Source organism: Erythrolamprus reginae, chromosome 1, assembly GCF_031021105.1.
Source record: "Erythrolamprus reginae isolate rEryReg1 chromosome 1, rEryReg1.hap1, whole genome shotgun sequence".
Lineage (NCBI taxonomy): Eukaryota > Metazoa > Chordata > Lepidosauria > Squamata > Dipsadidae > Erythrolamprus > Erythrolamprus reginae.
This window is the reverse complement of record NC_091950.1, coordinates 404,463,673-404,489,039: the sequence shown is the minus strand read 5'-3', so window position 1 is coordinate 404,489,039 and position 25,367 is coordinate 404,463,673. Positions and strand designations below refer to the sequence as shown.

The 25,367-nt window shown below is 42.1% G+C and overlaps 1 protein-coding gene across 6 annotated transcripts in view; it reads right to left on the bottom strand.

Annotated features, from left to right (window-relative positions):
• Window positions 1-25,367, bottom strand: part of CUX1 (cut like homeobox 1) — a 538,811-nt gene that overhangs the window by 44,887 nt on the left and 468,557 nt on the right. For 5 of the 6 annotated variants that reach the window (XM_070735185.1, XM_070735184.1, XM_070735181.1 and 2 more), the window contains 3 exons: window positions 24,966-25,154; window positions 14,114-14,378; window positions 9,845-11,630 (listed from right to left, as the gene is read on the bottom strand). The exons of the other annotated variant lie outside the window; for it this stretch is intronic. In XM_070735185.1, coding sequence (XP_070591286.1) covers window positions 10,922-11,630; window positions 14,114-14,378; window positions 24,966-25,154 — 1,163 coding nt within the window. In that variant the 3' untranslated portion in view covers window positions 9,845-10,921. Of the gene's footprint in view, window positions 1-9,844; window positions 11,631-14,113; window positions 14,379-24,965; window positions 25,155-25,367 lie in introns of those variants that run through there. 6 annotated transcript variants of the gene reach the window in all.

The following is a 25,367-nucleotide window of genomic DNA, read 5'->3' as shown; positions in this document are numbered from 1 at the left end:
AGGTAGTCCAAGGAAGCAATAATCTGCTCCTTGGTTGGGACAATTGCTACAATCTAGATCTGTCAGAAATTCAATGCACCTGAGCTTGGGCAGCCTCTCGTATCCGGAAGCCCCTAAAACCTGTGCTGGGGATGATCCCTCCTGGTGTCTTAGAATTTTATTATTAATTGGATTTCTATGCCACCCTTCTCAGAGGACCTTTGGGAAATGTAGTCCTCCCTGCAACGTACAACTGCAGGAATGCCAAGTTGGAAAACGCTGATGTAACAGTGTTCAATAAAGCCTAATGGAACAGTGGGCTCATTTCACAGTCTTGAGAAAGCGAGGAGGAAGAAAAAGAATAGCATCTATCTATGAATGCCTACACTTCAGCAATGGAGGGACTGTAACAGATTTCATGTCCTTGCTTGTTGGAGGTTGCTTCTATAAACATTTCGCTTTTGGGTTTCTATCTTTATAGTGCTCTGTTGTACAATACAGAATGGTCTGTTTCGTTAATGGAAGACACCTTTCTACCTGGTTCCAACCTGATATGGTTGGCTTTGCTATCTGGAATTGGACTGAAATTGATTCTGGTTTAAACGATATTACTGTAATCCAACCTTGGCAACTTTTAAGACCTTTGGACTTCAAGCTCGCTGGGGAACTCTGGGAGTTGAAGTCCACAAGTCTTAAATTTGCCAGGTTTAGACAGCGTTGCTGGAAACTAGCACACTGCCATAAATGGATATTTTGTCCAGTCGGTAGGGAGATTGGATCTTGGGGTATAAAACCTTGGGTGTTTTATTGCTATCTATTCGTTTTTTCATTATTCTAACACCATTATAATGAAAAATAACACACACTGTTCAGTAGAAAGAAAACCCTTTGACAAGCTATGTTGACCTGATGTCTCCTTCCCCAGGAAACTACGGTACCTGCAAGTCTAAATGCACACTTCAAAAAGCCTGGCCCAACTAAGAAATCTTCAGATTTTGGGTTACAATTCTCATCATATCTAGGAGTGTACAATTGAGGAAGGCGGATTCAGACAAAAGCAAGCATTGCATGCATAATGGTACCTTAGGGCTCAACTGCTTTTAAATACAGCAAATTTGATACTCAATGCATTTTGAGGTGAACATTTTGTTCTGGTAATCGTTATTTGCTTGGGACTCAATGCACAAGCTAGAACCTGTTAGTATCGGCTGCCTTGTGACTCACTATATTATTCCTTATGGGAAAAATAATCTGTTTGGTACTCATCATTTTTGGTACTTGTCGCACTGCCCAGAACCAACTAACGATGAATAACAAGGTACCACTGTATGTGCGGAAATCCCATTTTGAAAAAATAAAGATGTCTCAATGGCAACATTTCATAAAGAACCTGAACACAAACAGTCCAACTCTGATTAAATCTGGCTCCTCTTTGGCCACACACACTCAGGACCGACCCTAGATTGTAATCTAACAATACTCATCGTTGCCCACAGCAGGAGCTGTATGTTTAAAATGAGGGGTTTTTTAAAAAGAAAATTGAACAACTTCAAGAATTTTTGTATCAGTTAATCTGCTGAGAGCCTTACAATGATTCCTGAAAACAAGTCCCTTATTTTCAGCGGAATTAGGCATCCGGGAACCAAACAGAGTGTCTGTATAATTTTGCTAACTTTTTGGCGGTGGTCTCTTCATCTAATTCAGAGGTCTTCAAACTTGGCAACTTTAAGACCTCTATTTCTGGGAATTGAAGTCCACGAGTCTTAAATTCTGGGAGTCTTAAAAGTCTTAAATTCAAGTCTTCAATTCTGGGAGTTGAAGTCCACAAGTCTTCAATTCTGGGAGTCTTAAAGTCTTAAATTCAAGTCTTCAATTCTGGGAGTCTTAAAGTCTTAAATTCAAGTCTTCAATTCTGGGAGTCTTAAAAGTCTTAAATTCAAGTCTTCAATTCTGGGAGTTGAAGTCCACAAGTCTTCAATTCTGGGAGTCTTAAAAGTCTTAAATTCAAGTCTTCAATTCTGGGAGTCTTAAAGTCTTAAATTCAAGTCTTCAATTCTGGGAGTCTTAAAAGTCTTAAATTCAAGTCTTCAATTCTGGGAGTTGAAGTCCACAAGTCTTCAATTCTGGGAGTCTTAAAAGTCTTAAATTCAAGTCTTCAATTCTGGGAGTTGAAGTCCACAAGTCTTCAATTCTGGGAGTTGAAGTCCACAAGTCTTCAATTCTGGGAGTCTTAAAAGTCTTAAATTCAAGTCTTCAATTCTGGGAGTCTTAAAGTCTTAAATTCAAGTCTTCAATTCTGGGAGTCTTAAAAGTCTTAAATTCAAGTCTTCAATTCTGGGAGTTGAAGTCCACAAGTCTTCAATTCTGGGAGTCTTAAAAGTCTTAAATTCAAGTCTTCAATTCTGGGAGTTGAAGTCCACAAGTCTTCAATTCTGGGAGTCTTAAATTCAAGTCTTCAATTCTGGAAGTCTTAAAGTCTTAAATTCAAGTCTTCAATTCTGGGAGTTGAAGTCTACATGTCTTCAATTCTGGGAGTCTTAAAAGTCTTAAATTCAAGTCTTCAATTCTGGGAGTTGAAGCACACAAGTCTTCAATTCTGGGAGTTAAGTTTACAAGTCTTAAAATTGCCAAGTTTGGGGACCCCTGATCTAACTCAACACTAAACATTAACCTTCAAATCTGCTTTCACAAAAGTAAGATTTATTGGCTCACTTGGTTACTTTTAAATGCCTGTACAAAAAGAATAAGGAAATGGAACTTGGGAATCCCCTAACACAACAGTAGCCAACTACAATTTTCTAAGGCATGCTGACTTTCACCAGAAGGATGTACACGAAAGCTTCACTCAATCGTTAAGACTTGTCTCTCTGATTTTGGAAATGACTGGAACATAAGGAAAGCAAAAACTCATTCTAAGCAGCCTTCTCCAAAATGGTATCTTCTAGATATGTTGGAATCGCAGTCCTTCCTACACCTGGAAGACGCCAAGTAGGAAAATGCTAATCTTGAGTAGGTGAGGCACTTTAACTATGGTATCTGAATTTCTGTTCAACCAATGTCCTAGAACTGCTTTTTTTTTTAAAAAAATGTGGCTTTCTCAGTTCTTATTCGGAGCTGCATATTTAAGGATTTATTTTAAACTATTCTTACATCCAAACACATCACAATGCTTAAAATAACAGTGCTCTGCTACCTGTCAAAACCACAAATTATTGCTTTATTTTAAATGGCAGCATTTCCACATACCGAAATAGCAAACTGAAATGTAATTATCAGTAGTTTCTTTTGCAAAGCTTCCTTAGCTTGAAATACACTGGCACCACTGGCTTTTCACTCAAAGACTAGAAAAGGACGGTTAGCTGGACACTTGGTACTGAAGCTCTCACACATGGACTACAAAAATCCAGATGATTTCTAGGTGGCAGCAGAGATACAAAGGTTCTTATTTATTTTCTGTAGCCACCCAATTCAACCAAGTGATCCTGAACTGCTTCTGTTTTTATCTAGTGCATTGTTTCCCAACCTTGGCAACTTGAAGGTATCTGGACTTCAACTCCCAGAATTCCCCAGCCAGCATTCGCTGGCTGGGGAATTCTGGGAGTTGAAGTCCAGATACCTTCAAGTTGCCAAGGTTGGGAAACACTGATTCTTGTGGTTGCCCGGTGATTTTGCAGCCAGGTTGAACAGTCATAGCTTGTAAGCGAGAATTCCCAACTTAATTCAATTTATTTGGATAATTCTGTACAACTATGGCTCCAGCTTTCCAACACTATCCTTCCAGTTCTCCATAATCAAAACACAGGCTATACCTGCCCAACATTTGCCATAAAGTGTGTTTTACAGAATTTTGGAGGGTTGCCTAACACAGAGAACTATAAATCAAATCCATGGAGTGTTTTCATACAATATGCCAAGACCAAAATGTGGTTGGCAAGTTTCTGATGCAACGTATCATGAAAGCAAAGTCCTTGTACATAATTGTTCTCTTCTGCTAAGCTCAATGATTGAAAGAACAAGCTGAAGTGTCTCTTTATGAGTCAGTAAGTCAGTTTGGCCTCTCAAGACTGCAAGCTAATTTCCTTCCCTCTTCAGATAAATGCATTTATGTCAACTACTCTCTGACACTGGAGAGTGTAGGAAGAACTCAAATTATTCCTAGAGGGGCGCCGATACTCCTGGGCCAATTTAACTGTAAGTTCAATTCAATGCAGCTTGTAATTCCCCTATTTCAAATACAGTGTTCCCTCGATTTTCGCGGGTTCGAACTTCGCGAAAAGTCTGTACCACGATTTTTCAAAAATATTAGTTAAAAAATACTTTGCGGTTTCCCCCCCTATACCAGTTTTTCTTGCCCGATGACATCATATGTCATCACCAAACCTTCGTCCACCTTTAATAAATATTTTTTTAATAAACTTTAATAAAGAAACATCTAATCTAAATGGTTGCTAAGGGAATGGGAAATTGCAATTTAGAGCTTTAAAGTGTTATGGGAAGGCTTGTGATACTGTTCATAGCCAAAAATAGTGTATTTACTTCCGCATCTCTACTTCGCGGAAATTTCAACTTTCGCGGGCGGTCTCGGAATGCATCCCCCGCGAAAATCGAGGGAACACTGTAAACTCAAAGCTCCTGTAGTTGCCTCTACTCAAGGCTGGCTGAACGCTGCATTACAAGAATCCCATCTCGGAAGGAAACAGAGCAATATGGAAATAAAAGAGTTCCTTTCCACAATACCTATCTGGGTGACAGTGTTGAGAGGAAGGTTGCTCAGTCATTCTCCTTGTTGCTTGAAGGCTGAAATCAGCTGAAAAAAAGGTTGTTCTGGGGTCTCCTGGCTACTCCAGCTGGTGTCTGCTCTGTCCCTTGTAGGCAAAGTGAAAGAGGTACCTTCTACTCACAACTGACTGAAGCCTTGTGGCTAAAGTGGGCTCCAAAGGAGGGTTGTGAAATTAATATAAATCTCTAAAGTGGAAACCAGATGAGCAAAACTCGTGAGCAGCAGCCGCCTCCCTGTTATCTAGGGCAGAAATACAACTTGCACGTCAGCCATGGAATGTCAGACATCATGTTGCTGAGGATGCTGTGTATTTTCTGGGACAGAGGATTGGTTTAAGCTGGGGTGCTAGGCAGGGTTATAGCTTTCATTGAAAGGAGTGTATATGCCCTGTAGGGTTGGTAGATGGCATGGCTGCTTTCTCAAGGAAAACTGACTAGCATTATGGATATTCTCATCAAGAGTCCTCGGTAAAAGAAGTGTTTTCTGGACAAATCTCTAAAAAAAACACCCTTATTTCTTGAGGATCTGGAAGATAGATGGATGCACACCAAGAGTCTTCAAAAATACAGAGAGAGATGGCACATTATGCTACACCAGTGTTTCCCAACCTTGGCAACTTGAAGCTATTTGGACTTCAAGTCCCAGAATTCTCCAGCCAGCGAATGCTGGCTGGGGAATTCTGGGAGTTGAAGTCCAAATAGCTTCAAGTTGCCAAGGTTGGGAAACACTGTGCTACACCATGGGTTGTTTCAAAATAGTTGAATCAACCACCACTGGCTGGGCTTGCACAAAATAAGGTGGCCGGGGGGGACGGACCAGCAATCCTGTCCCAACTAACCAATCAATATCATAACTTAACTTGTGAGCCAGGGGGCAGAAAGTCTAGTTAGAAATGCATTCCCTATTCACTGGTTGGAAAAGTGTCTATATACGTGGAAGGGAAGAATGATTTAAGTTGCCAAGTGGACTGAAGTGTCCATCTTCACCAGTGGACAGTGGACCAAATGGGCATGAGGCTAGAGTGGGCAATAAAGCAGGGACCCAAGCAAAAATCCTTCCTCAAGCTTATAAGAGGAGATTGAGAGGGATCTGGATGATTATTTTAGGTAGAGTAAACCTTCAGCCAATTATTTTAACTGGGTGATGTACAATTTAAGGGACAGAATCAGAAAATATACATTGTACAGAAAGTTGCTTCCTTCTTAATTATAGTTCTCTTGTTCGAGGCATCAAATAGCCTCCACCATCCAGTCAAACGTCAAGAAGTATTGGGACTACAACTCACAGAATTTCCAGTCAATAGCTAAAGAACACCAGGATCAGAAGCGAACTTTTTTCAGAAAGACACAACCCCACCGTCTCTTGAATGACACCCTCTTTCAAAATCTCCCGAACCTCGGTCAGGAAACACAGCATCAGGCTAACTACCAAAACTTATCATTAACTCTGTATGACAGAAATCTCCAATAGAGCTAAATCTACCCATCAAAAGTAGAATTCTACCACGCTAGGCCAAGACAGTAGTCAAATCAATAAGACCAACGCTGGGATAACTAATGGCGTCCTTGTTTATTAGATATGGATTTTTTGAGAAGCATTGGCCCCACTGGTTCTCTCAATGACAACCTCCCTTTTCAAACTGAGAACAGAAATGACCAAGAGAGTCCAAAGATGATTAAAGTGCCAAATGAATTAAATGTCCAGAAACTTCCTGGATTGAATGGGCAGCTATGGGCAGAGCAGGACAACCTTTCATTGTTGGTTGCAATAAGCCACATGTTCTTGAGCAGGCTTTCCACCCCTGGGAAGAATGACTCAATACCACTTTGCTTTAGCACAGTGGTTCTCAACCTGGGGGTCGGGACCCTTTTGGGGGGGTGTTGAACAACCGTTTCACAGGGGTCGTCTAAGACCATGGGAAGAGACAAATTTAGGAGCTAAAGATTCTATTCTGGCGCCTTGGAGCGTATTTTTACAATCCGACCAATCGGGCATTTACAGTGGGGGTGTCCCTCTGACCTTCCTGCCAATCAGCTTAAAGCTCTGTTGGGAGAATTGGCGCTAGACTTATGGTTGGGTGCCACCACAACATGGGGGGTCACGGGATTAGAAAGGTGGAGAACCACGGCTTTAGCAGGAAGCACTGCCCAACTTGAAAAGGGGGTAAATCCAAATGCTAAAATCCAAGTATATTTGGATGGGAAAGCACATGCAAGACAGGAGAATATATATACATATATATTTCCCAAGGCACTTAAATATTGCTTATTAGGGCAAGCGGCAGATCCCAAGCGCTAGGCTGCCCTGTGTCACATTAGTGATATCTCTCCATACGTCATGGAGAAGAGGCACCCAGGATGTTGATAGAATGAAACTGGGAGGTGAGGGAGGTCTTAACTTCAATGGCTAACTGGACTGAACACATTGGAAAGGATTTTAGAGGAAGACAATAAACCAGAACTGGGATTTTGCTCCATTGCCTAAAGAAATATACAGTAGTACCTCTAGATACGAGTTTAATTGGTTCCAGAACGGCGCTCGTATGTCGATCAACTTGTATCTGGAACAAATGGCTTTAGACTTTGTTTTTCCCCGCGGAGATAACCAGAAGCAAGGATTCTTCCGCCACCTAGTGGAAGCTCGGCTCGTATCCCGAATTTGAGCTCGGGTCTGGAACAGAAATTTCGCTCCTATCGTGGCTCGTAACTTGGAATACTCGCATGTGGAGCAGCTCGTATCTAGAGGTACTAATGTATAAGACACTGGAAGGCTAAAAACAAATCCTGGCGCTTGCTGGGAAGGTAAAACCTAATGGAAGTGAAGCAACGCAAGTAGTTTTAAAAAAAAAATCTTGTCAAGGGAATGAAGAGCTGCTTCTGTCTTTTTGCAAAGGAAGTGGGGGAATTCTTATTGTATGTGGGAAGCAGGCCTTTCGCCTGAAGTCATGTCACGCCTGCAAATGTCCATGCATTCTAAAGTCGATTTTCTAGAGAGATCCTTGCCAAAGCCAAAAAGAAACACCCCCAGCAGCAGGCCTTAAGACTTCAAGATGCTCTAAAACAGGAGTCTCCAACCTTGTCGACTTTAAGCCTTGAGGACTCCAACTCCCAGAATTCCCCAGCCTTCTGGGAGTTGCAGTCTACCAGGCTTAAAGTTGCCAAGGTTGGAGACCCTTGCTTTAAAATAGCTTTTCTCAAGCTTGGCCTCACTTGCAGCCGTGTAGACTTCAACTCCCAGAATTCCCCGCACCAATATTCCGAATGGAGGATTCTGGGAGTTGAAGTCCACATATTTTCAAGTTGCCAGAAATGCTGTTCGAAAGAGAAAGGGTGACTGTCCCATTGTTGATTCTCAAGCCTGGATCTGTCCCTAATTTTGCTTATATAGGTGCAGGTTTGCACCTTCAAGTTAAAAGAAGAGCTCTTTGTGCATCTCAAAAGATAACATTTCATATCCCCCAAACAGCCAAGAAACTATTAAAATTAAACAGGAAAAAAAGTGGGAATAGCAAACCTGCTTTCCAGCCTCCTAGAGCTTTTGTTCTGGACCATGAAAAGGCATTTTTTAAAATTGTTGTTGCTGTTGTTAAAGCTACCGAACTCTGAAATTTGTGAAGACTTTGAATTAAGTGCTGCTGTTGCATATTGAAGATATGATAAAAACCTAATTTCTGGTTCTTGTTTTTAAATAAAGAAAAAGAATACACAGGGAAGGTGATTTCACATTTTACAGTACTGCCCCCCTCCCTCAAACAGTGACCAATTAATACAACTACATTGAGGTGTAATATTGGGAATATAACTTTTAAAGTCAGAACGTCTCTTCCCTATCCCCTCCCACAATATCATAAAGTAAATATTAATTAGAACATAAGTCATGAATGCACCATTAAAGTGTCATCAAAAGATGTTGACCTAAGCAGTTTTCCATGATACACAATACGGCCCTCCAAAAAAAAAATATCTGTCAATAATATACAGTTTGACAACTACATCTTGTAAATTAAAACCCAATACTGCCGGCAGTCTATCCGTCTAAAGAATATTTGCCCCTTTCGTCCTTTCCTAGTAATCAGATAATAAAATACAGCACCTATAAATAAGCCAAAATAATAATAATTATATCCATGTACATGTGTGTATGTGTGTGTGTGTGTATACACACACTCACACACATTCATACCCATACATACACACCAAAATAATCTACTGTTAGTTTTAAAGATATGGCAATAAAGGAATCTAAACCAGCGAATCTGTAGAAGCCATAACTGATAAAACAGCTTATTGAAAAAAGGTGGCAGTAATGCACTCTTAAGTGTGCACAGGTACGTAAGAAAATACCAACGTATAAAATTGCACACATGCACACACACATACGCGCACTCGTTTCTCCATACACTTCTATGCTCGCGCACATACACATAGACAACAGGAGGAGCTAGAGACAATTTGGAAAATCGATTCTGTACTTTGATCGGCCCTGGGGCTGTCGTAAAATAACAGGAAGAGCTAAATTGTTTTGGGAGAGGAGAGCACTTCCTGTTGTGTGCTTTGGTTAGCCATTCTGCAGTTTGATTTTGTGATAATTGAGGGTTGTGTACTCTTCTACTGGGCCCAGTCCCTTTTCGTAACCAGTATATGCCATGGGACCATGGGTAATCATTTAGGGGTGCTTAACGATACTCCAAAGAAGCGGAAACAGTTGCCCTTACTCTCTGGAGTAGGTGAGGCCAGAATAGCACAATGGCTGATTGTTAAGCCCCAGATTGTACTAAAATAGTGGGCCCCAGTAATATTGTCCTACGAACTAGTGTCAGCTATGAATGATGGAAACTCATCTTGTTGGGTAAGGCTTCTCGTTGTACCACCACACTCTTTTTGACACTGATGCCAGGTTCATCTTTCTTGCCAACCGACCCCTCTCCGCAAAAGAACAAAAGACAAAACCCCAAACCACACAGTTTTTGTGTAGCATATTATCATTATGCCACCTGCCTGATGTGTGTTAAGGAGTGTTTCCAGGTGCCCATGTAATTTATTATTATTTTTCTTTCAAAAAGCTTGTTTTTTTTCCTTACAGGTCACATGGGTCAATGATTAATGCGGCGTGTGCAATCAGGCGGTGTTGAGGACTAGTAGCTTATATGGACTTGTTGGCAAGGCTGGCATAATGCAATTTAATCCGAACCGATCAAGTACATCCCTCTTCCAAGCTGTCTCCCACGCCTCCCAGAATGAGGTCTGATCCGCGTGCTTTGTGGTTAGAGGTTAAAAAGCAGATTATAAAATACCTAGATTTCAGAATTTCTCTTTTCTTTTTTTTCCTGTCCTGATTTGGCCTAAAATGGAGTGTATTAAACAAATTCCAGCCAACAAAGAGACTAGAATCAGTTAAAGCTATGAAACAATGTGCACTACAAGTCAATTTTCTATTCCACTTTACAAGAAAAACACTGAAGTCAGCTACCACAAATTAAGATGTTTTCCTGATGTGCCTTTTTTTTTTGTCTGTTTAAAAAATACATGGAGTAAATGTGTTTTTTTTTTAAACCCCAAGTTTCAAACAATACTCTTTCTTGAAAATATTTAGGAATTCAAACTAGTGTGTTTAGAGTCGGGTTGACTGTGCAATCTCTTAGTGGCAACTAAAGAGCTACAAAACAACGTTTTTTTTTTAATCTCAAAAAATCTCCCATCTTTTTGTTTTCCTGGTTAAAGAAGATAATAGTGTATTATTATCGCTCTGTTTAGCCATTAGATGGCTGATAAAAAGCCCCCCTTTTAAATATGTGGGTTTAATTTTTTTTTTCTTGTTTGTATATATATATTTTTGTTTTAAAGCCCACACCAAAGAGGAGGGCAGAAGGCAAAAGCTGTATGAGTTTTTTTTTCTTCCCCAGAAACTGTGGAAAATCACTTTAGGGCAATTAATAGAAACACTTCAGGGTACAAAAAGCTGGACAAGTTTTCAGTTTTCTTCCTTGAAAACACAAACATAAAACTGGGCTTAAAACACTCCTTTTGTTCTCTATATGCACCTTGGCCTATGGCATTTTTTTTGCCCCGTGGCCTGCAGGGCGGTAAGTGCGGGACACAATAGAAACCGACAGAGGTCCAAGTTTTAACTTCCCCAGCCCTGCGGAGCTGGGTGAGCTTAATCTCAAAACTCCCAATCCACGGGCTCCTCTCGACTCGCGGCCTTTTCCAAACGGTGGATTATACTGTTCAAATTGGCGGCCTTCTTTTTCCTCAAGCTGTTGTCCCGTGTGTTCTTGGAGCAGGCCACCTCGGAAAAGCTGAACAAGCTCTTGAGCGAGTTGGACTTCTGAGAGCTGGTGATGGCCAGCGTGGAACTGGTACTTGGCACGATGGGCACTTTCTCCACACTTTCTCCCCTGGGCTTGCAGGAGCTCTGCCCTGCAAGGACTGAGGTAGAGGCATCCTCTTCTGGAGCACAGTTGGGCCTGGCCTCCAGAGTTTCTCCTGAATGTTGAGAGCTCAGTGGAGAACCCTGACGTGGTGCTTTGAGCCTCCCCTCGTCGTCTGTGTCTTCCAAGCTCTCCATTCCCAACTGGAATGTCTCCGTTTTCTCCGAAGATCCGGCGTCTCGCAGTGTCTCTTCCCCGACTTCGAAAGCCGACGCTGCTCGCCCTCCCTGAGACTTCATGGTTGCATTGCTGTACTCCTCCGCATCCAGGCTGCCTTGTTTGAGATCCGACGGGCCTTCCGTGTCCACCCCATCACAACTGTCTCCTTCGGAGCTGTGAACTGCCCGGTTGCTTCTAGCTGAAGGAGAGTCACTCGACCCAGCCTGGCTCTGGCCTCCAGCTTGGATTTCTTCAATAAACAGCTCTCGACGAATACGTGACCTGAAAGACACATTGCAAGAAAAGAAGCGTCACCACTGGTTGCAGCTGAGATGATCATGGTAGTTGCATTCCCAGGCACTCCAAGGACATCACATGGGTGAATCTCACCAAGACAACTAGACATAAGAACAGTTTTTCCCCTGAACGCCATCACTCTGCTAATCAAATAATTCCCTCAAAACTGTCAAACTATTTACTAAGTCTGCACTACTATCACTACTAGCCTTTTCTCATCATTCCTATCACCCATTTCCTCCCACTTATGCCTCTTTGACTGTAACTTGTTGCTTGTAGCCTTAAGATTTTTATTAATATTGATTGTTCTGATTGCTTATTTGACCCCTATGACAATCATTGTATCTCATGATTCTTGACAAATGTATCTTTTTTTAAATGTACACTGAGAGCATATGTACCAAGACAAATTTCTATGTGTCCAATCCCACTTGACCAATTAAGAATTAATTAATTAAATCTATCTATCTATCTATCTATCTATCTTACCAATCTTGTCTGTCTGTCTGTCTAACGGTCCAAGTGGAAGTTTGTTTCTATACTTCCGGTTGGCCCGTTTTTCACCATTCCCAGGCTTCAGGAGGCTTTCCCGAAGCCTGGGAAGAGCAAAAATGGCTGAAAAGAAGGCCGAAAATCAGCTGGCCAGCACCTGCATGGGCACTAGAGTTGACAATAGCACGACTTGCGTGCCCTCAGATATGGCTCTACATGCCACACGTGCCATAGATTCGCCATCAATGGCATAGGATTTCCTGCCTGAGCAGTAGGTTGGACTAAAAGATCTCCATGGTCCCTTCCATCTTTGCTATTCTAAAAAATTCTTTTAATGGTTTCAATTGCAATGCAATGAGTTAGAAAGAAATAGCACTAGCATTTAGGCTTAATTTAGTCCAACCCCCTGCTTAGGCAGGTAACCCTACACTACTCCAGACAAATGGTTATTCATTCATTCATTCATTCATTCATTCATTCAATTTTTATGCCGCCCTTCTCCTTAGACTCAGGGCGGCTTACAACATGTTAGCAATAGCACTTTTTAACAGAGCCAGCATATTGCCCCCACAATCCGGGTCCTCATTTTACCCACCTCGGAAGGATGGAAGGCTGAGTCAACCTTGAACCGGTGATGAGATTTGAACCGCTGACGTTTCAGATCTACAGTCAGCTTCAGTGGCCTGCAGTAGAGCACTCTACCTGCTGTGCCACCCCGGCTCTATGATCCAATTTCTTCTTAAAAATATCCAGTGTTGGAGCATGATTGTGATTGATTTTAATATAACTAGGGATTTTAGATCATTTATGTAATTTTAATTTAATTGGATTTAACTTATTATAACCTACTGTTTTTTATACGTTGTAAGCTGCTCCGAGTCCTCGGAGAGGGGCGGCATAGAAATCCAATAAATAAATAAATACTAAATACATTCACAATTTCTGCTCCACTGATTGTTTTAACTGTCAGGAAATTGCTCCGAGGACTGGTTGTAACCACTGTCCATTCTTGGTACGGTCTCTGACCAAATGCTCATGAGCTGATGACTACCAGTACACTGCTTCTGTTAGACATGGACCAGCTGAAACTGAAAACTCCTCAACAGCAAAGCAAAGCAAAGCTCACAGTCACTCATGCCCTCATAACCTCGAGGCTCGACTACTGTAACGCTCTCTACATGGGGCTACCTTTGAAAAATGTTCGGAAACTTCAGATCGTGCAGAATGCAGCTGCGAGAGCAATCACGGGCTTTCCCAAATATGCCCATATTACACCAACACTCCGCAGTCTGCATTGGTTGCTGACCAGTTGCCGATCACAATTCAAAGTGTTGGTTATGACCTATAAAGCCCTTCATGGCACCGGACCAGATTATCTCAGAGACCGCCTTCTGCCGCACGAATCCCAGCGACCAGTTAGGTCCCACAGAGTGGATCTTCTCCAGGTCCCGTCAACTAAACAATGTCGCTTGGCGGGACCCAGGGGAAGAGCCTTCTCTGTGGCGGCCCCGGCCCTCTGGAACCAACTCCCCCCAGAGATTAGAATTGCCCCCACCCTCCTTGCCTTTCGTAAGCTACTTAAAACCCACCTCTGCCGTCAGGCATGGGGGAATTGAGATCCTCTTTCCCCCTAGGCCTTTACAATTCTATGCATGGTATGTATGTATGTATGTCTGGTTTTTATACTAATGGGTTTTTAATCGTTTTTAGTATTAGATTACTATTGTACACTGTTTTATTGTTGCTGTTAGCCGCTCCGAGTCTCCGGAGAGGGGCGGCATACAAATCCAATCAATCAATCAATCAATCAATCAATCAACCAATCAGTCAATCAACCAATCAGTCAATCAATCAATCAATCAATCAATCAATCAATCAATCAATCAATCAATCCCTTTCCAAGAGGCTTCTGTGATGAAAAGAGCAAAAGGGCTGCTGGTTCTGCAGTAAAACAGGAAAACCTCGGAGCTACCTACCTATAATTATGGAACCAATTAATGACGGTGCTGGTCTTCAAGTTGAGCTGGGTGGCAAGTTCCTCGATAGTTTTTGGTGATGGGTATGGCTTTTGCTGGTAGGCTCGTTTCAGAGCTTCTTTCTCTTCCGGAGCCAAGACAACCCGTGGCTTCTTGAGCTGATGCTGTGGTTGTGGGCTGGCCCCCTGGCTGTAATCGATCCCAGTGGAAGAGGATTCTGAAGGCTGGCTGTCACTGACGGAGCTGTGGCGCCGTTTCATGTACGCTGGAAAACAAAGGAAGCCACACCGTCAGCCGGAGATAGAAGCCACGAATGCTGGTTCATAATAAAAAGGTTTTGCAACTCTATGGGGGCATGTGAGATCAGCTTAAACCTGGTTTACTTAGCCAAGACACATCTACTAAGACTGACAGTCTCATATGAGAAAAATCTGGGAAAGGGTCTATATTTGGTTAAACAGAAGAAATACCTAAAAAATCAAGACTACAAAGTGTATTACTACAACACTGTAAATAATATGAACACCTGTAAATAATAGAAAAATATAAGTACATTTTCTTTTTTCCTTTTAGTATGATCTGATCGATAAAAGATTTGCTTTAGAGACTTCTACTAAAAGCGGTGTGATTAGAGTTCCTTTATTTGTTTTTTGTTGTATGTTTTGTTCTTGCTTTTTAAATGTATGTATGTATGTATGTTTTGTCTTGTTTTGGGGGGGGGGAAGACTGACAGTCTCTTTCCATGTTTCATGCACAGGATGTTTCTAGTCATCTAATAGGGTACTGTATGGAGTCTGAAATGCTATCAGAAGCAGATAATTGGGATTGTATCTCATAGTAGATGAAACCAGACATTAGATCAGTGATGGCAAACCTTTTTTCCCTTGGGTGCCGAAAGAGCGCGCGCGTGCGCTATCGCACATGCGTGAATGCCCACACCTATAATTCAATGCTGGAAAGGGCGAAAAAAGCTTCCCGTGGAGGCTGGAAACAGCCTGTTTCCCAACTTCTGATGGGCCCAGTAGGCTTGTGTTTCGCCCTCCCAAGGTTCCAAAGGTTTCCCTGGAGCCAGGGCAGTGTAAAAACGCCCTCTCCCATCACCCTGGAGACTCTCTAGAAGCTAAACATGCCCTCCCAGAGCTTCTGTGTGAGCCAAAAATCAGCCGGCCAGCATACACATGCACTTTGGAGCTGAGCTTGGGCAACGGCTCGTGTGCCAGCACATATGGCTTCGTATGCCACCTGTGGCACGCGTGCCATACGTTCGCCATCACTGCATTAGATTAAGATCTCCTGAAAATTTTTTGGGTGAATGGCAAAACACAGCTGCCCCCTAACAAATTAACATTTGCAGTAATGCTCCTCTCTTTACGCATTTAACTACTGAAAAAATGCTTGGCTTAATCAACCATACAAAAAGGGCTTTGTTAGATTTTTGTTTTAATTATAAACCTTAAAATAAACGATTGAGTTTAGAATGTGATAATTGTAAGTGCTTATCTTTTGCCTCAGTTTTCAGCAGGGAGGCATTTCAGATTCAATAATGATATTAACAATCAGTGAGCCACCTAGTTAACTGCTGAACGAAGATTGCACAGACCGACTACAAGCAATAGTATGACAAAGTAACAACAATGCTGCAATGGAACATCTGCAAGAAAGACCACTTGCCTGCAAATAAGAACAGGTGAGACCACAAAGTAGAAAAAATAATGGAAAATGAAGACTTAAAAGTGCTCTGGGATTTTATTTATTTGAAACATTTATACAATAGAGCTGCCTGTCTTCTAACCCAGTGTTTCCCAACCTTGGCCACTTGAAGATATTTGGACTTCAACTCCCAGAATTCCCCAGCCAGCAAATGCTGGCTGGGGAATTCTGGGAGTTGAAGTCCAGATATCTTCAAGTGGCCAAGGTTGGGAAACACTGTTCTAACCAGCCCTAAGGCAGCTTCTAATCTTCAGAATTCAAGCAAACACCTGCTATTAACACCCCACTTAATAACTGTGGAAAAGTAAGATAGAAAACATCTGGATGGTAGGCACTGGAATACTGAAGATGGTAGAAGAGAAGAAAAAGAACTGAAGAAAATGACAAAATAGAAAGATCTGAAAATAGAGGTAGAATGACTGCGGAAAAAGGGCACTAAGATATTGCCAATAGTAATAGGTGTCTTTGGTACAACTCCAAAATACTCGCAGTACCTCCTGAACACTATTGGCATCTACAAAATCACCACCAGACAATTTCAAAATATGCATTAAGATAAAAAAAGGTATAGGTAGTTTACTTTTGCTTTATAGTTTTTTTAATAATGTTAATTTGTTTATTTTTATTTTCTTAAATATTTTGAAGTATGTAACAAATAAAATCTAGACTTTACAATTTGGGGCGGGGGTGGTGGTAATATAGCCTGCATGATAAATCATTGAAGTATATATGAAATTATTTTGTTAATTAAAAATGCATGTACTAATTTATATTGGAGACAAATTATAGTCTAGTGTCTAATTAATATAAAATAAATATAGTGACTTTAATGCTAATATCTGTATATACTATTATTAATTTAATTTTCTTTGATTTTCTTCTGTATTTACTTTTGTGTTTTCTTTTTAGAAGTGGAAAATTAATAAAAAATTTAAAAAGTAAAAGGCAGCTTTACTTGGAACAGAGCCTGTATCCTGTGACAATATCTTTAATGCCATCAAACAATTCCTGCCTATTCCAGGAATGGATAGGTGCATAAAAATGCCAAATCCAGTCTAAACAACTGTGTAATGAACTACAATACAAACTCCACCATCCTGAAATCTGCCTATCTCTGGCTTAGCTCCACAGGAGGCCCAGGCAAGTTGTCTTCTGACAATTAATGTCTTGACTACTGTGTGACTTACACAATAGCCAACTCATTTGAAGAACATCTGCTTGCAGGTAACTGTCTTAAGGGGTAAATTGTGGATTTTAAACTGTTTTTATAGGGTTTTATATTGCATTTTAGGTCTATTTGGCTGTAAGCCACCCAGAGTCCTCCGGGAGTAGGGGTGGCATATAAATCCAAACAAACAAACAAACAAACAAACAAACAAACAAACAAACAAACAAACAAACGGTGTACTGGGATTCCAGTCTGAGACAGCCAAGTGGTCATCTGGAATGCCTTAACGGAAATCTGGATACATCAGCCTCCGTGAAAATCTTTGTAACTAAGCCAGACTTATCTACCTAATGCTTCAATTCCCTGATTGATGCATCAGCATACAATCCTTAGAGATGGCTCTAGCTTTATGCCTGCTCCTACCTCTTTCTGTCCCCTTGGAACTCAGCTTTCACTTGACGTAAATTTGGGGTTGGCTCCTGGATCTTTGCCTGCGGATTCAGATGCCTGATTTGCAGCCCATCTCAGGCTGTGTTTATTGTCCTGCAGCCAGCCCAAGGTCCCATTAATTCTACCTGAGATGCTAGAGGTCATATTAGAGGATTTCTGCTGGCAAAGCATCTATTTCTTCATTATGGGTCCTCCTGTAAACATGCGTATCCTTGAACTGCCATTTCTGCTAACCACAAGCAAGCTACCTCCTTTCTCTAGAGAGAAAACAGGGGGTCCGCAATTCATTTTATATTTATGGTTTAAAGGCTGAAAAGCCCTTTTACAGTGGTAGCCATGTCCTGCAAAACTATGCCTCCAGTAATTTTGTATTTCCTAAATTAATTAATAAGTTAAATCAAATAATCTAATGATACAAATACTGTATTTTTGGGATTATAAGATACACCTAGCTTTTGGGAGAAAAACAAAGGGGGAAAAATCTGCCTCTACCTCCCAGTATCCATCCGGTATTTATCTGACCTGTTTGCTACGGCCCATTCGCTACTGTGGCGGCCCATTCTAGAATAGCTAATTGGCACTGCACCAATTCCTCTCCCACTGCAATACAGTGATCCCCCGCTCGTTGCGAGGGTTCCGTTCCAGGACCCCCCGCAACGAGCGGGTTTTCGCGAAGTAGCGCTGCGGAAGTAAAAACACCATCTGCGCATGTGCAGATGGTGTTTTTACTCCCGCAGCGCTAGCGAGGAGCCGAAGATTGGGGGCGGCGCGGCTGTTTTAAAACGTTGCCGCCGGCATGGGGGACTTCCTAGCAGCCCCCCAAACCCGGGTTGGGGGTCCGGGGGGTGCTGGCAAGCCCCCCATGCCGGCGGCGACATTTTAAAACAGCCGCGCCGCCCCCAATCTTCGGCTCCTCGCTAGCGGGCAGGCAGGCGGCGGACAAGCCGTTCGCTGGCGCTGGCTGTCGCCGCTTTCGAGCTGAGTCCTGGAGCGAATTCGCTTCAGGACTCAGCTCGAAAGCGGCGAGAATGAACGGCGTGGGCGGGCGAAGGGCGGGCGGCAGCGAGGAGTTTGCGTGGGCGGTGGGGAAACTCCTTGCTGATGCCCGCTGCTCGCCCTCCCGCCAGCAAGAGGGGGAAGACCCAGGGAAGCCGCCTAGCAGCTGATCTGCCGGGCGCCATCTACGCATGCGTGCCCATAGAAAAAAAGGGCACACATGCGCAGATGGTGTTTTGACTTCTGGGTTGAAAAATCGCAAATTACCCTGTTCGCAATGGTCGGGGACGCAATAACCGGGGTATTACTGTATTAGCTGTATAAGATGCACAGACATTTCCACCCATTTTTTTGGTATGTGTATGTGCGCGCATGCGCGTGTGAAATGCATCTTATACTCCGAAAAATACAGTAATTTAACATTTCTTAGCTTTACTAAGAATGACTACAAACTCTGCACAATTGTCTCAGCCTCCCATCCTTCCAAGGTCAGTAAAATGAGGACCCAAATTGTTGGGGGCCATATGCTGACTCTGTAAACCAGTGATTTTCAACCTTTTTTGAGCCGCGGCACATTTTTTACATTTACGAAACCCTGGGGCACATTGAGCGGGGGGGGGGGGGGGGGGGGGGCTAAAAAAAGTTTGGACAAAAAAATTCTCTCTCTCTCTCTTCCTCCCTTTTGCTTTATTTCTTTCTCCCTCCCTTTTTCTCTCCCTTCCTTCCTCTTTCTTTCTCTCTCTCTCCATCCCTCTTTCTTTCTCTTCCTTCCTTCCTCTCTTTTTTGCTCTTTCTCTCTCCCTCCCTACCTCACTCTATGTCTTTCTCTCTCTCTCCTTCCTTCCCTCCCTCTCTTTCTCTCTCTCTCTCTTGCTTTCTTTCTCTCTCTCTTGTTCTCTCTCTCTCTTGGTCTTTCTCTCTCTTTCTTTCTTTCTTTCTCTCTTGCTTTCTTTCTCTCTTGCTTTCTCTCTCTCTCTTGCTTTCTCTCTTTCTCTCTCTTGCTTTCTTTCTCTCTCTGAGCTTGGCGGCACACCTGATCATGTCTCGCGGCACACTGGTGTGCCACGGCACACTGGTTGAAAAACACTGCTGTAAACCACTTAGAGAGGGCTGGAAAGCACTGTGAAGTGGTATATAAGTCTAAGTGTTATTGCTATACCAGATCATATACATACTTCATGAAAGCGCTGGCTAGGGTGTGAATGACCCTACTCACTTACTCACTTGGGCTATTTTTCCTCACTCCTTGGTCTTGTCCCATTAAACCACTATTTTCAATTCACATGTAAGGAAGCAGTGGCAACTAAACTCTTATTCTTGGATTTCCCTTTCGTCGCTATCAGTTCTCCTCTAATTACTATTATTATTATTTATTAGATTTGTATACCGCCCCTCTCCGAAGACTCGGAGCGGCTCACAACAACAGAACAGTACAAATAATAAAAGTACTCTTCTCTATTAACACGGAATTGGGGTCTTTCCTTCCTGGATTTTGAATGGAAGCATTACATTTAGTGTCAGGTGTGTAATGTTTGCCATATTAAAATGAGGACCCAGATTGTGGGGGCAATAGGCTGGCTCTGTTAAAAAGTGCTGTTGCTAACATGTTGTAAGCCGCCCTGAGTCTAAGGAGAAGGGCGGCATAAAAATCAATCAGTCAATCAATCAATCAATCAATCAATCAATCAATCAATCAAATAAATAAACAAACAAATAAATAATATTAAGAGGCTTTGTCACTTGACAGTATTCTGCGTACTAATTTTTTGCGCTCCCTATCTAATACTCCTAAATCTTTTTAGATTCTCTGTATATATACTTTAGCTTTTAATTTATGTATCTTTTATAACTACTAGATTTTTGTAATTCTTTATAAATTTTACACACACACACACACACACACACACACACACACACACTATATACCTTGATATTTTTAATGCTTCTATGTAATGGTTGTACCCCAATCCCATACAGGGCTATGGTTGTAATAGACTAATATGAATTAATTGGTCTTTGGTGGATCAGATTATTTCACAGTACCCTGGTTGTTTTGTTTGGTAAATATACTGCTCAAAAAAAAATAAAGGGAACACTCAAATAACACATCCTAGATCTGAATGAATGAAATATTCTCATTGAATACTTTGTTCCGTACAAAGTTGAATGGGCACAACAGCAGGTGAAATTGATTGTCAATCAGTGTTGCTTCCTGAATGGACAGTTTCATTTCACAGAAGTTTGATTTACTTGGAGTTATATAGTGTTGTTTAAGGGTTCCCTTTATTTTTTTTGAGCAGTGTATTTTGATTGAACAAGTGGTTTGAAGAGTTATCAGCATTTAAGATCACAAGAGGGCGCTTGGAACCTGTGGAATTTGCTTTCCTGTTTCTGCTTTCCTGTTGGGAGATTACTGTTTTGATGACTTACGACAATGGTAGGGAACTAAATACTCCTGGAGCTGTTATTAATTTTCAGCAGTGTCAACTGGGGCAGGTTTCTATCTCAGAAATATGTGAAAGTCCACAGGTTTTTTTAAAAAAAAATCCCAGCAATTAATGTTTACCAAATGTGACCTGGGCTGTCTTGTAATGATTGAAGCATCTCCTAGACTAGAGAGCATACCAATTGAGCCAGCCTTACACAGAGTCCTTGTCCTACAATCTGGTGAAATCATTTCTGAAAATCTTACGACCATCAATTACAGCCTGACCTAATCTAGTATCCTCCTGATACCAGAGACACAAAAACCACGAAAAAGTGATAAAAATGTTTTTTCCCCCCTACTGCTCTATTATGGTCGTCTATGGAAATAAAATACTTGCAAAATGAAGACAATAAAAGATGACAGTTCAGATACTGGGGCCAGATAGCTTTAAATGAAGAGGGGACTGAACTAATTCAAAGGTGACCGGTGGCTATTAGTCTTGATGATTGTTTTCTCTCTTCTGAATCAGAAGCAATATTGGGCAGAGGCCAATTTGGGCTACAAATTCAAATTCAGAATAGAGCTGGGAGACCAGCGATGGAGAACCTATGACATGGGTGCAACAGGCGGCACGTGGAACAGTATCTGCTGGTACGCGAGCGGTTGCCCTAGCTCAGCTCAACATAGAAACATATAAGTCTGACGACAGAAAAAGACCTCATGGTCCATCTAGTCTGCCCTTATACTATTTCCTGTATTTTATCTTAGGATGGATATATGTTTATCCCAGGCATGTTTAAATTCAGTTACTGTGGATTTATCTACCACGTCTGCTGGAAGTTTGTTCCAAGGATCTACTACTCTTTCAGTAACATAATACTTTCTCATATTTCTTCTGATCTTTCCCCCAACTAACTTCAGATTGTGTCCCCTTGTTCTTGTGTTCACTTTCCTATTAAAAACACTTCCCTCCTGGACCTTATTTAACCCTTTAACATATTTAAATGTTTTGATCATGTCCCCCCTTTTCCTTCTGTCCTCCAGGCTATACAGATTGAGTTCATTAAGTTTTTGCTGATAAGTTTTATGCTTAAGACCTTCCACCATTCTTGTTGCCCGTCTTTGGACCCGTTCAATTTTGTTCAACATGCATGTGTATGCCGGCCAGCTGATTTTTGGCTTGCACAGAGGCTCTGGGAGGGTGCTTTGGCTTCCAGAGAGTCTCTGGGGGAATGGGGGAAGGAGTTTTTACCCTCTCCCAGCTCCAGGGAAGCCTTTGGAGCCTGGGGAGGGCAAAACACGAGCCTACTGGGTCCACCAGAAGTTAGTAAACAGGCTGCTTCCGGCCTCCAGAGGGCCTCTGGGGGGTGGGGGAAGCTGTTTTCGCCCTCCCCAGGCATTGAATTACAGGTGTGGGCACTGGAATCGACCTTGGAGTTTTCTAGTCCAACCCGTAGTGGGTTGCTACCGAAGCGGTAGCGGACTGCGCACACAGCAGTAGCCGCCAGATTGTGCAATTTTTGCCCAACCGCTCCATGGCAGCCCTATGGGTGCCGCCATCTTTTTTCAAATTTTCTGCTTCTTGCGCAAGCCCAGAAGGAAAATCTCGTGAAGGGCCGTGTGCAGCGTGAGATTTGGGTCGATTTTTTTTGCTTCGGTGCATGTGTGGAAGCAAAAAAGCACTGAAATCTCATGCGCACGCACATCCCCTAAGATTTAAATATTTATGTATTAGATCTGTATGCCGCCCCTCTCCGCAGACTCGGGGCGGCTCACAGCGTACAATGAAACAATTCATAACAAATCTAATAAATTTAAAAAACTTTTAAAAACCCCATTATTAAAACAGACATACACACAAACAAACAAACATACCATACATAAATTGTATAGGCCCGGGGGGGGGGGTGCCTTAATTCCCCCATGCCTGACGGCAGAGGTGGGTTTTAAGGAGTTTACGGAAGGCAAGGAGGGTGGGGGCAATTGTGATCTCTGGGGGTAGCTGGTTCCAGAGAGTCGGGGCTGCCAGAGAGAAGGCTCTTCCCCTGGGACCCGCCAGACGACATTGTTTAGTCGACGGGACCCGGAGAAGGCCAACTCTGTAGGACCTAATCGGGCGCTGGGATTCGTGCGGCAGAAGGCAGTCCCGGAGATATTCTGGTCCCATGCCATGAAGGGCTTTATAGGTCAAAACCAACACTTTGAATTGTGACCGGAAATTGATCGCCAACCAATGCAGACTGCGGAGTGTTGGTGTGACATGAGCATAACTTGGGAAGCCCATGATTGCTCTCGCAGCTGCATTCTGCATGATCTGAAGTTTCCGAACACTTTTCAAAGGTAGCCCCATGAGCAAAAACATGCTGGTGATATGCACACATAGTGCGCGTGCACACACAGCGCACCCAAAGCTGCACGATAGCGACGGCAGTAGCAACCTGCCCCTGAGTCCACCCCATGCTCAAGCAGGAGAACCTATATCAGGGGCCATCATGGTGGTGTCACGTGACATATTGGGACTTTCTCCCCCTTCGCTAAACTGGGCAGGGTAAGCAAGTGCCGCATCCAGCCCGAGGCCACGAGTTTGACACTCCTGCCCTATATCATGTCAGACAAGTGGCTGTCCACTCTCTTCTTAAACACCCCCCACCCCAAAATGATGAAGCACCCACAACTTCTGAGGGCAAACTGTTCCACTGGTTAATTGTTCTCGCTGTTAGGAAATTTCTCCTTTAATTCTAGGTTGTTTCTCTCCTTGATTAGTTTCCATCCACTGTTTCCTGCCCTGAACTCTGGTGCTTTGAAAAATAACTTGACCTCTTCTTTGTGGCAGCCCTCAAATATTGGAATTGTGTCACCACCAAAATTAATGGAGGAAACTGGATTCACTTAATGCCCTTGTGATTTACTTAACTACCACAGTAAAACTCAGGCACAACTCACTTAATGACCATATTACCTAGTGATAGATGTTCCGGTCCCAATTGTGGTTTTAAGTTGAAGACTACCTTTATCTGCTTGGATTACTGCAGGAGTTGTATGTCGGACTACAGTTAAAACAATTCTGACCCAGCTAGTAAAGAATGGGTGGTTTACTTATTGCCATAAGAACTTTCTATCGGTGGTCCAGGACCTGTAGTGGTTTCCTAGGGCCTTCTAGGTGCAATTCAAAGGTATCTGCAGAACCATCTTCTCGAACTGGAATTGAAATACAGTATCCACTTCTTGCATCCTTGAGTAAAAATACTTGTACTTCTCCAAAAAATTTGAAAAGGTAAGGCTTGCAAGCTTGGCTTGTTAGTGGCCAACTTTGGGTATTATTCTAATAGCACCCTAATAGATCCTATCTAACTAGCTTTGTGGAAGTTGCTAAAAACTAAATTGATTCAGAAGGCTTACAGTAATTGAGATCAATCAATCCTTACAAAGGGTTACTTATTTTTTCATTTAATTATCAGAGTCAAGTAAATGAATGAATGAATGAATGAATAAGTAAGTAAGTAAGTAAGTAAATTAATAAATAACGATTTATTTAAAGCATTTACCTTAGATTTTTTATATTCTGCTATTATATATATTTGTTGTAAAAAGTCTAGCTGACTGCATTAGGCACACACTGAATACAAATTATTTATATATGTATTGGATATATAACCCACCATTTTTGTGTTTTGTGATGCGGAACTTTTCTTTTCCAGTAATTCTTCTCAAAACTTCTTTTCTTGGAAAGATTATTGGATAAAATGGGGCAACTAACTCAGTTTAGCTGTTTCTACTGCATCCCTGGCTGTAGGGCTTGTTTAATCTTATGCTTTCGGCTAATTTTAACCTTCCTGGATCGTATTAAATGCTTCTTCCCACACGTTAACCTTTTTGATGTTTTATTTATCTATTTATTTATTTGGATATCTAAGGCAACCCAACTGAAAACATCAACTCTGGGTGGCCCACAAATTGTGGGAATTGCATGACTCAGAAGGTTATGCTCTTGGCCAGTGATATTTGAAACATATTGAAAGCATTTTTCAATTAAACGAGAGAGTCATCTTGGGCTGGACATCAATTCCCCTCCCTTCGACCGCAGAAGTGACAGAAGTTACCTTTCTTCTCCATTCGCTTCATGTCCATCAGCTTCTCCACATTGTTTGGGTCGTTGAGCCACAGCTGCATGCGCACAAATGGCTCCCGGCCCTTCAAGCTCAGTTTATGCCAGGGCTTTGGGCGAGCAAGTAGGTCGGAGACTGAGCCTTGGGTCAGCCCCAGGATTGTTTCCCCAAACAAACGCTGACCTGCAAAAGAAATGCAAAACATTAAGTTACTTAGGCTAAAAAAAAGAGAGAAAAATATTGAGTACAAGAGAAATAAGACTTTTATAGATCTGGATGCAAATGAAAAAAAAACACAATATACAGTGGTCCCTCAATTTTCGCGGGTTCGAACTTCGCGAAACGGCTAAACACGGTTTTTCAAAAATATTAATTAAAAAATACTTTGCGGTTTCC